This window comes from Callospermophilus lateralis, chromosome 1 (genome assembly GCF_048772815.1).
Source record: "Callospermophilus lateralis isolate mCalLat2 chromosome 1, mCalLat2.hap1, whole genome shotgun sequence".
In the NCBI taxonomy this organism is placed as follows: Eukaryota; Metazoa; Chordata; class Mammalia; order Rodentia; family Sciuridae; genus Callospermophilus; species Callospermophilus lateralis.
In genome coordinates, this window is record NC_135305.1 from 141,130,602 (window position 1) to 141,144,262 (window position 13,661).

The 13,661-nt window shown below is 48.3% G+C and overlaps 1 protein-coding gene across 1 annotated transcript in view; it reads left to right on the top strand.

Annotated features, from left to right (window-relative positions):
• Nucleotides 1-9,369, top strand: part of Rsph14 (radial spoke head 14 homolog) — a 76,868-nt gene extending 67,499 nt beyond the window's left edge. The window contains exons 4-6 of the mRNA XM_076867623.1: nt 4,984-5,209; nt 7,197-7,333; nt 9,131-9,369. Of these exons, the coding sequence (XP_076723738.1) occupies nt 4,984-5,209; nt 7,197-7,333; nt 9,131-9,369 (602 nt within the window). The remainder of the gene's footprint in view (nt 1-4,983; nt 5,210-7,196; nt 7,334-9,130) is intronic.
• Nucleotides 9,370-13,661: the final 4,292 nt, after the last annotated feature.

The following is a 13,661-nucleotide window of genomic DNA, read 5'->3' on the forward strand; positions in this document are numbered from 1 at the left end:
ATCCCTGCCAAGGCGACCCCCAACCCGGAATGTTCCTAAGCACAAAGGTCCAGGAGGGGCCCCAGGTGGGGGTGGGATGAGCACCCCGGCTGCGCCCCCGACCCCTGGATTTCAACCTCGCTCATCCGGGTCGCGGGTGCGCTCACTCACCTCCTGGCCGCCGCACGGTGCATTTGATGAGCTGCTTCGGGTGGGGCGGGGCGGGGCAGCAAGCGGGAGCCACGGCGCCCTCGTTCCGCAAGACGCGGGTGGCGGCGCTCTCGCGGGGACGTGACCGGACCGCGGGCGGCGCACACGCTCCGGCCGGCCTGGCTCCCTCCGCCAGCCTCCCGCGCCGCCCGCCGCCCGTCCGCCCGCGGGTCCTCCCGCCCCGCGCCGCCGTCGGCAGGGGGCGGAGCCGCGAGCGCAGCGCGTTGCCGGGCCAACCGCGGGCGGGGGCTGTCGCGCGCCCGCCGGGCACCGAGAGCCCGGCGCCACCGCCCCGCCACAAGCGCCGGCTCGTCGCCCATTGGGCACAGACTAATGACGGACGTTCCAATAGTCCAATGGTTCCAGATAGGGGCGGAGCCGTCGTTCCGCGCGCGCCGCAGTCCTGCACGCTCCGCTGGCGCGGGCGTCCTAGAGCTGCGGTGTGCTCAAGTCTCTGCGCCTACTTGGCAAGACAGATTTTTGCAGCCAGGTAGGCCGACCCCGAGAGCGGCGATGGCCTCTGCCCTTTCTCGGGCGGCTGGCCTTCGCTCGTCTCCTCCCAACCTGGGTTCGAACCCAGCTCTGGCCCATATTAGCTGCGACCTTGGGCAACCAACTTTACCCCTCCAGACTTTCATTTTGCAAAGTAGGGCTAATGGCACCTGCCCACCTGGATTGTGGCAGTCGTCCTGTAAGACGTTTGAAAGACTTATGCGAATCCTAAAGTTTCACACCTATGAAGTTTGTACAGCATAGGAGAGAGCATTAGTTGTCTCTGCTGCTCTCGTTCTCAGCATGTTAGAGGCTCTTCTGGGTTCCTGGCAATACTGGTTCATGGAAAGCTTGTATTGGAAGGGAGGAGAAGGGAGAAGAGGAAAGGCCTAGGAGATAGCCCTTAGTCTAGAGAAGCAGGAGGGAGCCAGATCCTAACTGGCACTTTTGGGAAACCCACTGAAGGTAATGGATCCTCAGCAAAATGTGCCTGAGGACAGATAGCAAAATTCTGTTTTGAATTTCAGGGGGAACCCATCTGTGGGCCCCAGGGCCACGAACCCCTCATTTCAGTGCTTAAAAGACTCAGGTTAGAGGGCTAAGATATACATGCTGCTCTATCTTTTCTATTCTAGCATGAAGCACATGAATTTTAGAACATCCCTAGTAAAATGCAGAAACAGTCTCAGCTAACGTCTTCCTTGTCACTTTTTTCACTTTCTTGGTAAAATTACTTGGATCACCAAAGTAATTTGTGTGATTACTTTGAGCAGAGAAGCAGTGGAACTACCAGCAAAGGTTGATGGTAAGGCAACCCTAACCCAAGTCTGTGGTCAGATGGCTCTGGCAGCTGCATGTGCTGGCCTTAAGATCATCCCATAACCTCCCTGGAATGTTTCTTTTGCTGTGAAATGGAGAACACTGCACTACATATCCTGGGATCACAGCCCTCCTGTGAAGGTGCTGCCTAAACTTTTAAAGACCGGTTATGGTCACAGTTGAGATCAACTAGATGTGGCACAGTGATCCCTGGAGGTGACCAGTGAGGACTAAAGGAATTTGACTAACAGTTGAAGGGCTGCTCTGCATATATGCGTACCATGCTTCCTAGAGGGTAATTTTGAGAGTTAACATAGGAAATGTACATTAATGGGCCCAGGCAGTTTCTGTGGCAGAATCAGGGGTCAGAGTTACGTTTTTTTGCAAGGGCCAAACCCAGATACAAGAATGGGATAACCGCTTACAACATTCCAGCTATGAGAGCAGAGACCAGCTCCTAGAGGGAACCACTAGGGCTGGCTGTTGCCTACCTGACCTTACCCTGGTGACCACCTGAAAGACAAAGGGATGGCTCCCCTGATGTCCAGTCAATTTTTATTTTCATTCATTTAACAATCATTTAGTGAAGGTTTCCTCAATGTGGGGCATATTTCTAGTTACAGTTCTAGGATGTAGACCTGATCCTTTCCTGGTGGACTCTTGTGGCTACAGGGCAGTGGTAGAAATCAGAACAATAATTTGCCGTTATAGTTATAGTCTGTAACCTGACCCAGCATAGACAGTTGGGTGGAGACACTGGGATTTGGAGGGCATGTTGAGGGGGAACCAGGAAGCAATGGGGTCAGCTTCCTGAAAGAAAAGATGCTTAAGCTGGGGCTGCAACAGGAGTGGAGAGGTAGCCAGTGATAGGGGATTGAAGTGAGTTCCAAGGTGGGGAGAACACTGGACAGGAAGGAGCATGAGACTTGGAGAGAATTCATGGAAGACCAACCTGGCCAAGCTAGTGAGCATGAAAGGATGCCCCAGATAGCACATCTGGTCAGCTGCCTTCAAGTAAAATTGGGGACGTTGGTCTAAGAACCATTGGAGAATTGTTAAATTAGACTTTTTAATGGCAAGTTTTTGTTTCATATTTATTTGCCTTGGGCATGGTCCCACAGACCATGTGAGTTGTGCTTCTGGGCATAATCATATAGCAAAAATATTAATTAGTCGAGAAAATAAGAAAAAGCAAAGAAGTCAGTTTGTGAGGCCTAGTTCAGCAAAGTGCCTGCTGCAGCCATGGGATCATGGGGAAACTGAGGGTGTCAGTGTCAGCATTGGAGTAGTTATCAGCAGGTGCTGTGCTGGCCCAGGGGCAGGGTGCAGCTGGAGCTTTGTGTTGGCAAGGAGAAAGGGGCCTTGTGACTGAGCCCACCCAGCACCTCCCTGACAGCATGGATAGCTGGGCAAAATAGTATCAACCCCTGCCCCAGGAAACTGACCAAACTTTAATTGCAGGTGGCTCCATGCCATAAGCATCCATGACCCCTCAATCCCAGTAGAACTTTCGAGCTCATTAACTATTAAACCCATACTGGCCCACACAGTATGGCAGTTTGCAGGCTTTCTGTTTCTGCCCATCTGGACTCTGCTGCACCTCTGTAAGGTCTAGCTTCCCTGGGTCTACCTTTCTGTACTTCCAGAACCCACAGGATCCTGGAATTCCTTGTCTACAGATGTGACAACCTGTTGCCTAATGACCTGTCCCCAACTGACTCTCCCACTAGCCTTCCTACTTTCCTGGCTGGCTGTTCTCTGTTCCCCACCTGTGCTAGACTCCCAATCCTCACTGTGACTCTCAGGTGGGTTTTTCTGGTTGGTTTCCTTGGGGTCCATGTGCCTCACCCCCACTTGAACAAGCTGTTTTGGATCTGGGTTAGTTATAAATAGCCAGGCCCACCACTCTCCTTTTAGCTGAAAAGCAAAGTGAACGAGCAGAAAGGCACACCCGGCATGCGTTTTATTTTTAATCTCCCTCTGTCTCAAAATGAACCTAGGTCCCAGTGATGAGTATTTCTAGGAGCAGTGGCCCAAAACAGATGCTTGAGAAACAAAACCCAAAGAGCCAAGGGCCCTGGCTTTGTCCCCATCTACTGTTTCCCCTCTGGGCCTCAGTTTCCTTGCCAAGGAAGAAAGGTGCCATGGAAGTGATCACCTCCAATGTTATGATTTTCTGACCTCATTTCTCTCCTTCTGTCCTTTCTCAAGTGTGTGTCCATCCCAAGTTGGATTGGACAGCGCTTTCTTGCAGTTCAGCAACACCTGTCACTGGGTTTTCTCAGGAAGCTTAGAACCAAATGTAAGTGAGGCCATGACCAAGCCCCAATTAGACAGTTCCCAACTTCCAATGGTATTATATAACATCCTGCCAAGTGGGCTCATTTCATTGCTGAGTAAACCAGGCTCAGAGAGGTTGGATTATGTGTCCAAGACTACACATCTGGGAAAGGATACATTTAGGAGCTAAACCTAGGCTTCTTTGGAAATCTGTGGATATTAAATTTTAAAAAGGAAAGTCTAACATACTTGAAATAACAGATAACTGATTTCCCTGTGCCCTGAGTGCCCTAAGAAGAAGTGGGGCAGAGCTAGGTGCTCTACCCAGACACCCAAGTGAGAAGCTGGTCAAGGGTACTGGGAGCTGCTGGACAGCAGGGAATGTGCAGAGGGGACAGTAAGAGCTGCTAAATATGCCTGTCTTTCTACTTGCCCTCACCTGGGGCATCTGCCATTTGATGTCCTTAGGGAGTGAGACAAGAAGGCTGGGATGATGTCTTCAAAGAGGAAATCCCTAGTGCTAATTGGTACTCAGAGACCTTTTGGCTAATTGACCTGTTTATTTGTCTCTCTAGAGTAAATTAGAAGGTTTAACTAGGGAGGGCAGAAGAAAGAGGTGTTTGCTGGTGGCCACCTCCCTAGGGACTATAGACAGTTTTTCAGTGGGTAGCATGGCTGCTGGGGAGGATGGGGAGAGGGTAGATACAAGGCAGTAGTGATGGGTGGTTTGAGTGCATGGGGAAGTGCTTGCCTTTGCTCTTTCTACATCTCAAGGACTTGAGAGGGCTGCTCTGAGAGCCTGGGCCCCTTGGGATACCGTTGGTGCTGGGGTTCTGTGTTCTATTCCAGATAGCTACAGGTGGAAATATCCTTGCCCAGGAGGGAAGGAGAGCTGGAAGGAGTGAGGTGGGGCCCATTTGAGGGGGAGTCTTTGCTCTCCCAGGGATAACTGCTACCTCTCAGGCTTCTGTGTACTTGTTTATGTCTGATGTTCCTGAGGCCCAAGTGACCAAAAGGCTAGCACCTTTTGTGACCTCTGGGACCTTATCTCAGCCTCACCCCAGCTTCTGCCATGGCTGCACCCTCAGCCTCCTGATGGCTACTCAAGCTCCATGCCAGGTCCTTCTATCAAAGCTCCCACTCTACCTGTGCAAGCCAGTCTGCACGGGAGGCTGTCCCCCAGTATCCTTTTCTGTTTTGCAGGAGCCCGTGGCATTGTCGATAATGGCTTGATCTCCCCACTGGTATTGAAGCTGCAGAGGGAGGAGGAGAAAATCCAGGAGCTCATCTTGGACACACTGGCCTCCTGCCTGCAGGAGGATGCCACTGAGGCTTTGAGCAGCTGTGCTGTGCCTTTCTTCAAGCAGAAACTTCTCAGTTCCAACAAAAACATCCGCAGCAAGGCTGCTCAAGCACTCATGGCCATCAGGTGAGGCCCAACCAGGTCACACAGAGTGGCTATGCCCTTGGGCTTCTGCTGAGGCCCAGAGACAACTGAGCTGCTGTTGGCCCAGAAGCAGGCCAGAAGTGGGGCTTCACCCAACAAGGTCTCTCCCAGAACCCAAGGGCATCCACCCTGGGCCTACCTCTCCTGGCCTGCTTGTGCCTGGGGGGAGGAGGGAGCTGGGTTGGAAGAGGACCTTATCTACTATGGTGATTACTGTCCTATTGGCCTCAGAATGTTCTGTATTCCAGGAAACTCTTTCTTACCCCCATCTCAGACAAAAACAGCCAATTGGTCACCCATACTCATAAGGAAGGCAAGCAGGAGTCTCCCCTGCCATAACAATGATAGCCAGTGGTGACTAAGTGCTTATGACACCAGGAATTGTCTATAAATTACACATCTAGATAATTCTCCAAGGAAGGGAATGTCTTCCATTATAGGTAAGGAAACTGGAGCACAAGATCTAGTCACTTGCTCAAAGTCACATAGGATTATGGTCTAAATCCTGCCTGGAAACTGAGGTAGCAGGCTTCTTGTCCCCAGGATCACCCTGGGAGGGTTGGGCAGATTTCCAGGCCCAGGCTCAGGCTCATTATCCTTCTGGTTTTTGTCTAGAAGTCACCTTTTAGCAAGGCTTTCAACTTTATTAAAGTGTGGCCTTCCTCCAGCCCTCCTGGCTTCTCCCACCCAGCCTATGTTCACTATCACCCCTTCCATTTTGTTGTCATCTATTTGGGGAGTTCTATGAGGACAGGGCATTGCTCTGTTTGCTGCTCTAGAACAAGGGTTAGATTACCTGGTCCCCAAATGTCAACAATGCTCAGGCAGAGAAACCCAGATCTTATTGTGGTGTTTGAACCAGTGCCCACTATGTGCCGGGTGCCCATATAGTACTTGCTGCATGAATGAGTTCGGGGAATCCCTGAAGGTGAGCCTAAGCCTCTGTATCCTTGATCAAGTATCTAAGAGTTAAGACCCATTGCCCAGAAAGCCCAACAGTCTCACAAACTCACAGCCAAATGACTGCCAAACCCATTTTCCAAACTGTGCTTCCATGGAAAACCTATGTCTTTGGGGTGTTATTAAGAGTTCTACAAAGCCAGATGCAGTGGCACATGCCTGTAATTGTGGCTACTGGGGAGCCGAGGCAGGAGGATTACAAGTTCTAGGCCAATCTCAGCAACTTAGCAAGGTCATGTCTCAAAATTAAAAATAATAAACAAAAAGGGCTAGGGATGTAACTCAGTGGTAGAGCGCCCCTGGGCTCATTCCCCTGTTGTGGGGTGGGGAAGAATTCTACAAAAATGGGGTTCTTGGGTGGTAAAGTTTGAGAAATTTTAAATGAATTATAACAGGGTTCTTGCTGCAAGATGCATGTGCACCGAGATGTTCCTGTGGGAACTAATAGGCAGTATTTCCTGGTTCAGGGAGCCCTTCTTTTTTGGGGGTGAAGTGTTGGCCCTCTTACAGTTTGGAAAACTCTTGGGGAGTACACCATCCTATTTTCACAGCTTCACACAATGCCAGAATGAGAAGTGGCCTAAAAGTCACCTTATCTGAGTCTCCACCTGCTGTTGCCCATGGCTGGGCAGCTTACTGCTGTTTGGGGTAGCTTAGCCCTTCATTGATAGCTAACTCTTTAAGTAGAGTCAATGGGTCTCACTGTGGTTCACACTCCTGGGTCCTACTCCTCTGCATTTTGGGGCCAAGGAGAAAATGTCTTGTTTCTTCTTTTGAATGATGGCTTAGGGTAAGGTGACATTGCCCCCTGGCCCTTGGTCTCACCTTCACTGGCAGCAGGCAGTGCTTATACCAGTATTGCTACATACCCTGGCCATGGGCAGTCCTGGGCCTTCAGGGATAGTCCCAATACAAGTTATTTCCTCTTGAGTCCCCCTGGGGCAGTCTTGGGTCTTACTCCAGTCCTCCCCATCAAGTAGAACCCCTAGCTATCTCCTTTATGCTCCAGCATCCCTCTGGAGGGCAAGAACCAGGTGTGCAGACATGATGTCATCCCTATCCTGGTGCAGCTACTGAAAGATGAGGAGGAAGAGGTGCAGGCCAATGCTGCTGGGGCTCTGATGTATGCCACCGTGACCACTGAAGGTAAGGCAAGGATGTCCACCCCAGGATCCTTCAGGTTGGGTGGGTCTAGGCAAGAGGGAAGAGGGAGCCCTCCCACCCAGCCTGCCAGCAGCCACTTTGAGCTTTCCAAACTCATCTTTCTCATACTCAAGAGCTGAGTATTACTCCCCCAACCATCCACACTGGTCATTCACACTAGGACCTTTGTTCCTTCATACCACTCTTCCCTGGGCCTGGAATTACTGCATCCACTCAGGTCCCTTTGTGAGCTATGATTCTTATATTGATTAGATTGCTATCCATGAATTCTGTTTTCCTGTGGTCTAAGCAAACCCTGGAACCCTTGAGTCTAAGGTGTTTCTTGATCATAATTGATTTTCTCAAATTTGTGGAAGGACAAATAAGACTACAGTATTATCTTCTCCCATACCCTCAGCCCAGGACTCCCAGATAGTCAGACTTTCATGCTGTCACCCAACTCTGAGCTAAGAGAAGAGACCTGAGCTGATCTCTATACCTGATGGGCTGGGATCTGATTTCTCCTTCCCACACTTGAGAACCTCTGAAAGCTGCCTGATCTTCCCTCTTGGCCGACACTCATCTGTACCAGCCCTGTGCCCCATGCTTCCTTTGCATCCAACAGAGTATTCACTGAGCCTTGGATTCATGATCAATATACTGCAAAGTCTCCCTCAAACACATTCTCCCAGAAACTCCCACAGGACCTAATAGTAGAATTTGAGACACAAAGAGGAGGTGAGATTGGGGCCTTCTCAGAGGTCACAGCCCTGCTTTCCATTGTGTAGTTAGGATGCTGACTACATAGGAGGGTAGGGGTGCTCTCTGTGCATTCATCTTGGGGAATCTAAGCTCAGGCAATGGCCAGAGACACAGAGTCCAGAAGCCAGGCATGTAAGGATAACTGATCCCCAGAAGGCATTTTGGTGGGTAGTCTCTGAGTCCCAGTCATGTGATGGGCACTGAACTGGACAATGGGAACCCATAGTTCTCTGCCTCTGGGGTCTATAGTTGGCAGGAGAGGCAGAATGATAAGTGATGTGGAGAAGTGGTAGCATTCCAGAGGGCCAGACATCCCTTGAGAGGGGCTTGGGAATCAACCCAAAGGACAGAGTTAGCAGGATAGAGACGGAGACTCCCCTCATCCCTCTACATACCCACCTTGCAGCAAAGGAGTTTGCTGACTGTGTGTTAAGGAGAGTATCTTCTGTACATATAATGTCTGAGGGCAAGAAAAATATGAATTGTTTTGTTGTTTTTCTTCTCTTCTCTCTTCTCGTCTGTTCCCTTCCCCCTTTCCTCTCTTCTTCTCTCCAAACCTCTCCTCTCCTCTCCTCCACACCTTTCTCTCTCTCTCTCTCTCTCTCTCTCTCTCTCTCTCTCTCTCTCTGGTAGAGCTGAAGATAGAATCCAGGGCCTTGCATCTCTTAGGCAAGTGCTCTACCACTGAACTAGGACCCCGGCCCTCCTATGAGTGTTTTTGTGCCAGGTGTTGAATAGTTGCTCAAGAAATTTTTGCCACATGAATGATTAGCTTTATATTTTAAAAGACAATTTGTTTTTTCTTAATAGACTGATTGTAGTGTAAGAAAGAGGATGATAGAGAGAAGCCAGTTAGGAGTCTGGAAGAGCAGGGTTGAGGGGGTCTAGGCTGAACTCCACAAGAGTGTAAAAGAGATGAGGAGAAAGGAGGGTGATATACGGTGATGCCTCCCCTTGAAACAGCACAGGCAGGAGGGCAGTGGGAGGAAGGCCTCCTCAGAATGACTGGTTAAGAAAGCTGGTGTTGGTGGTCTACAGGGAAATATGCAGCCCTGGATTCAGAAGCCATCCAGCCACTCCTGAAGCTTCTGTTCTCACCTCTGATCAAAGTGCGCCTGAATGCCACCAAGGCCCTCACCATACTGGCTGAGGCCCCTGAGGGTCGCAAGCTCCTGCAGGGCCACGTGTTCAACTTCCGTAATCTCGAGATGGATCAAAATGAGGCTGTAAGGAGGGCAGCCCACATTGCTATCAAAGTGATCGAATGGAAACCCTGAGCCCCTCATTGGCCCAGATCCAATAAGCTACCTGTGTGCCTGAATAAATGGGCAGAATCTTTATCTCAGGTCTCAGTGGTACTTTATATTCCTGGAGCATTGTCACATCTTTCTTTCTGCCAAAGGATAAATACCAGGCCCAGAGATACTGGGTACTGATTGGCACAGACCCAACCTAGGGCAAGGAATAGAGTAGGAGGTGACCTTGGGAGCTTTGCTTTCTCTAGAGCCCAGACTGCCCTTAGCAGGTAAAAAGTATGGCTGAGTCCTCCAGGACAGGATGGTGGGTAGGGAGTTGGGATGGGGGTTGGAAGGAACACTACTGGACCAGGCACTAACCAAGCTTTGTACACCATAGTGCTCAGGCCCGTGAAGTGCATGTGGGTGTGGTTCTGCTGAGCAGTCTCCTCAGTGCCCTGTCCAGCCACTTTTGTCCCTTTCCCACAAAGCATGGCAGGAAGCAAGGTGATGATCTGATGCAGAGTCTCCCCAGGGGAGGATGACTAGGTCATAAGAGGATCCACCAGGGTTGAGCACTCAGGACAGGGATTGATTCTAGTTTTTTCCTTAAGATTTTCCCCTTAAAACAGCTTCACTGTTCTCCAAAGCAAGGAATTCACCAGGACACACTCCCTTTTGGGCTGTCCAGAAGCCCCCTGCACCTCCCTCTTCCTTCTTAAGCTTTCCTGGCTGCAGAGCAGCTCTGCATTGAGATTGCCTCCCGCCTGTGCTTTCATTCATCTTCTCCCCCTGTAATGAGATCAGCTAGAGAGGCTGGGAGCTCAAGGAAGGGGAGAAGCTGGGCTGAAGAGTGGGGTAGTTCTGAGGCATGTGGATAAGGTCAGAGGAATGGTCAAGAGAGCTCTTTTGTTTCTCCCTACCCAGCCCTGCCTGGTTTGGCCATGCCACAGCTCCTCTGGTTTTGGGGGACAAGCAGTGATTCCAACCTCAGTTGAAGGACCACAAGAATTAAGCCTTAGGGCTGTGCCTTTACAGTAAAGCCTTAATCTTTACCCAGAAATTTTTGAGGTTCCCTCCTCACCAAGCAGGAATCTATTCAGGGAGATGTTCTCAGGATAAAAATTATCAGCAAAACCAGAATCCCAAGTGAACCTGTTCTTGCCCTCTTTTTCATTGAGCCCCAGGGACCCTCACTTTTCTGGAAGAAACACAGAGAAGTTTGTGTCTTTGGACTTAAAGGATTATCCCAAGTAGACCTTATTATGGAAGGGACTGGCTATTGGCTCAAGCTGAGGTTTCAGATTCAATCCCATTCTCAAAAAAGGACCTATTAGAGGAACTCTTTTTTTCCCCCCAATCAAGGAAGCAGATACTTGCTCCAGGGACTCCAATGCCTCATGTCGCAGTCCTGTGTCTACCTATAGCAAATTGGCTTTACCTTTCCACAGGCTCTGGCTAAGGTCACCAATTCCCTGTCACCAAGACTCTGATTTTGTTCTCTGATATGGAAGCCTCTTTGTGTGGGTAGTATGCTGGGGATTGAACCCGGGGTGCTCTTACCATTGAGATACATTCCCAGAACTTTTAATTTTGAAACTGGGTCTCATGAAGTTGCCCAGGCTGGCCTCAAACTTGTGATACTTCTTCCTCAGCCTCCTGAGTTGCTGGGAGGAACCATCTTTTGTTACCTCACCAGTGGTATTGGTATTTCTCATAGTTCTGTTCTAGGCCCTCTCAACTCCCATTTTTTCCTGCACAATCTTATCTGCCTGGCAGTGAGCCTCCTTACCTCCTGTCTTAGCTGGGCTTGCCCTCTACCCCTTTTCTCCCAATTCTGGGTTTCTAGCACCAGTCTTCTCTTCTGAGTTTTGATTCCTTATACATAACTGAACATCTATCCCTAAATGTCTCCAGGCAAGAATTAATACCTGCCTTAACAAATTATTTCAAAACATGGGGAAGGGGACATTTTCCAAATCATTCTAAGAACAATATCCTGATACCTAAATGAGACAAAGAAATCACAAGCATATAATAGAGCAATATTTTTTATGAATATAGACAAAAAAACTCAACAAGTATTCATATGACAAATCCAGAAATGTACAAAAAGCATTATATACCAGGACCAACTGAGATTTAGATGTCCCAGAATGCATGATTGATTTATGTGAAAATCACTTAATGTAATTCTGTAGCTGAAAGAAACAATTATATATAGCTATTTCTTTAGACGGAAGAAAGGGCAAAAGTCAGAAAAATCACTCTACAAAATCCAACACCCATTTATGAGTAAAAACAAAAATAAGCTGGGTACAGTGACACATGCCTGTAATCCTGGTGACTTGGGAGAATGAGGTATGAGCATTGCAAGTTTGAGGCCAACCTTAACAATTTTGCAAGGCCCTAAGCCACTCAGCAAGACCCTATCTCAAACAATAAAAAGGGCTGGGAATGTGACTTAGTACCCCTGGGTTCAATCCCCAGTACCAATAAATTTAAATAAGCAAACCCAAACAAGACTCTCAGCAAACTAGGGATAAAGGGGAACTTCCTCAATGTGACAAGGAACATCTGCAAAAACTCATAACTGATATTGTATTCAGTGGTAGAAAAATTGACTGCTTACTCTGAGATCAGAAACAAGACAAGGATGTTTTATCTTACCACTTCTATTCAACATTGTCCTGCATCTTCTAGTTAGGTCTATTGCACAAGGAAAGAGATAAGGGGCATCCAGATTGGGGGGAAAAAAGCAAACTGTTTTCATTCACAGATTACATGATTTTATGTAAGAAAACTCATATGCTTAAACACTGTTAGAACTAATAAACAAGTACAGCAGTGTTGCAGGATACAAAAATCAATATACAAAACTAATTATATTTCTAAACACTAACAATGAACCATCCAAAAGTGAAGTTAAGACAATTTCACTTGCAAGAGCACCAAAAAATAAAAAGCTAATTAGGAAAAAAATTGAGAAAAGAAGTAAAGTAAGTGCAAGACTTGTGCACTGAAAACAAAACACTGGTTACACATTAAAGAACTAAATAAATGGAAAGACATCCCATATTCATGGATGAGATGACTGAGTGCTTTCAAAATGTCAATAAACATTTTTCACACAGCTCCAACTCACCATGTTAAAAATGAAGCTCATATTTCTCCCATGCCTGTTCTTACTCCAGTGTGTTCAAACCAGAGTCACCTCTGGCCCCTTCCTTCAGAACCCCCTTCTTATTACCTTTTAGCCACTCACTTGTCTGTATTGTTTTAGTGGTTGGTTTCCTGGTGGGGGTTCCTGCCTCCTTTCATCTTCCTAGCAGCAGCCAGCAAATCTGATCCTATCACTTTCCTGCCTAAGTTCCCAGGGCCTTAGGATCCCAAAGCATACAAGGGCTTCTTTCTAGTCAGGCACAAGACTTTTTACTTTCCACCATCCTTCCACACACATGCCATATTTTCAGTGGCTTCAAAGATGCCTTGTACTCTAGTCTCAAATCTTCCCATACATAGAGTCTTCCATTATTAGGCTGACTTCTTTCTTCCCTAACTCTAAGGCTATGTGAATGCCTACCAGGCATTTCTGCAGCATACACATGATGTACTAGGTAATTGTGTAAACTTCTGTTCACCCCCTTGAGTGCTTTATTCCCTTGCTGAGCCTCAGTTTTCTCCTCTGTGGAATGTGGTTAATTCTAGTCCTTCCACAGGTGGTTCTGTGGCTTGAATGTGATAAGGCATGTATGGGCATGAAAATGGCAGTCCACACAAAATATAAACTATCATCACTATTGTTTGCTTTCTCGCATAAGCTCTGAGATCAGTTTCCATGTGCTTTGTTTAGAGCTACTTCCTAGAGGCACACAGTAGGCATTCAAAACTGTCAGCTAAGGATTAGAGAAAAGATGAAGAGCTGGTTCTGTGAATGGGCATTCAGAGTATGATTTTCATGATGCTGGGTGTGCCTCCCCCAGATCACTTCAAGGCATCTGAAACATTTCCTAGACACAAATAATTTATTTTGGTATGAGAAGGAAGAGGAAGGAGAGATTCAGGGAGCCCTTATAGAAACACAGCCCAGGAGTGGCCTATATCTGCTAGCTAAAGGGAATCTAACCCCTGGGCCCAACTCCCATTAATGTCAGACCGGGAGTGTGATGGGGAGAGCTAGCATAGAGGGACTTTCCCCTTTCCCTGCCCTTCAGGGAAACAGTGAGGTAAAAGTCAAAACAGCGGTGAGTTGCATGGAGGCCAATTCTGTTAGAACAGCGGCTGCCTAGGCCCCACCCATGGTCCAGGAAGGAGCTGGAGTTTCCAACTGTATG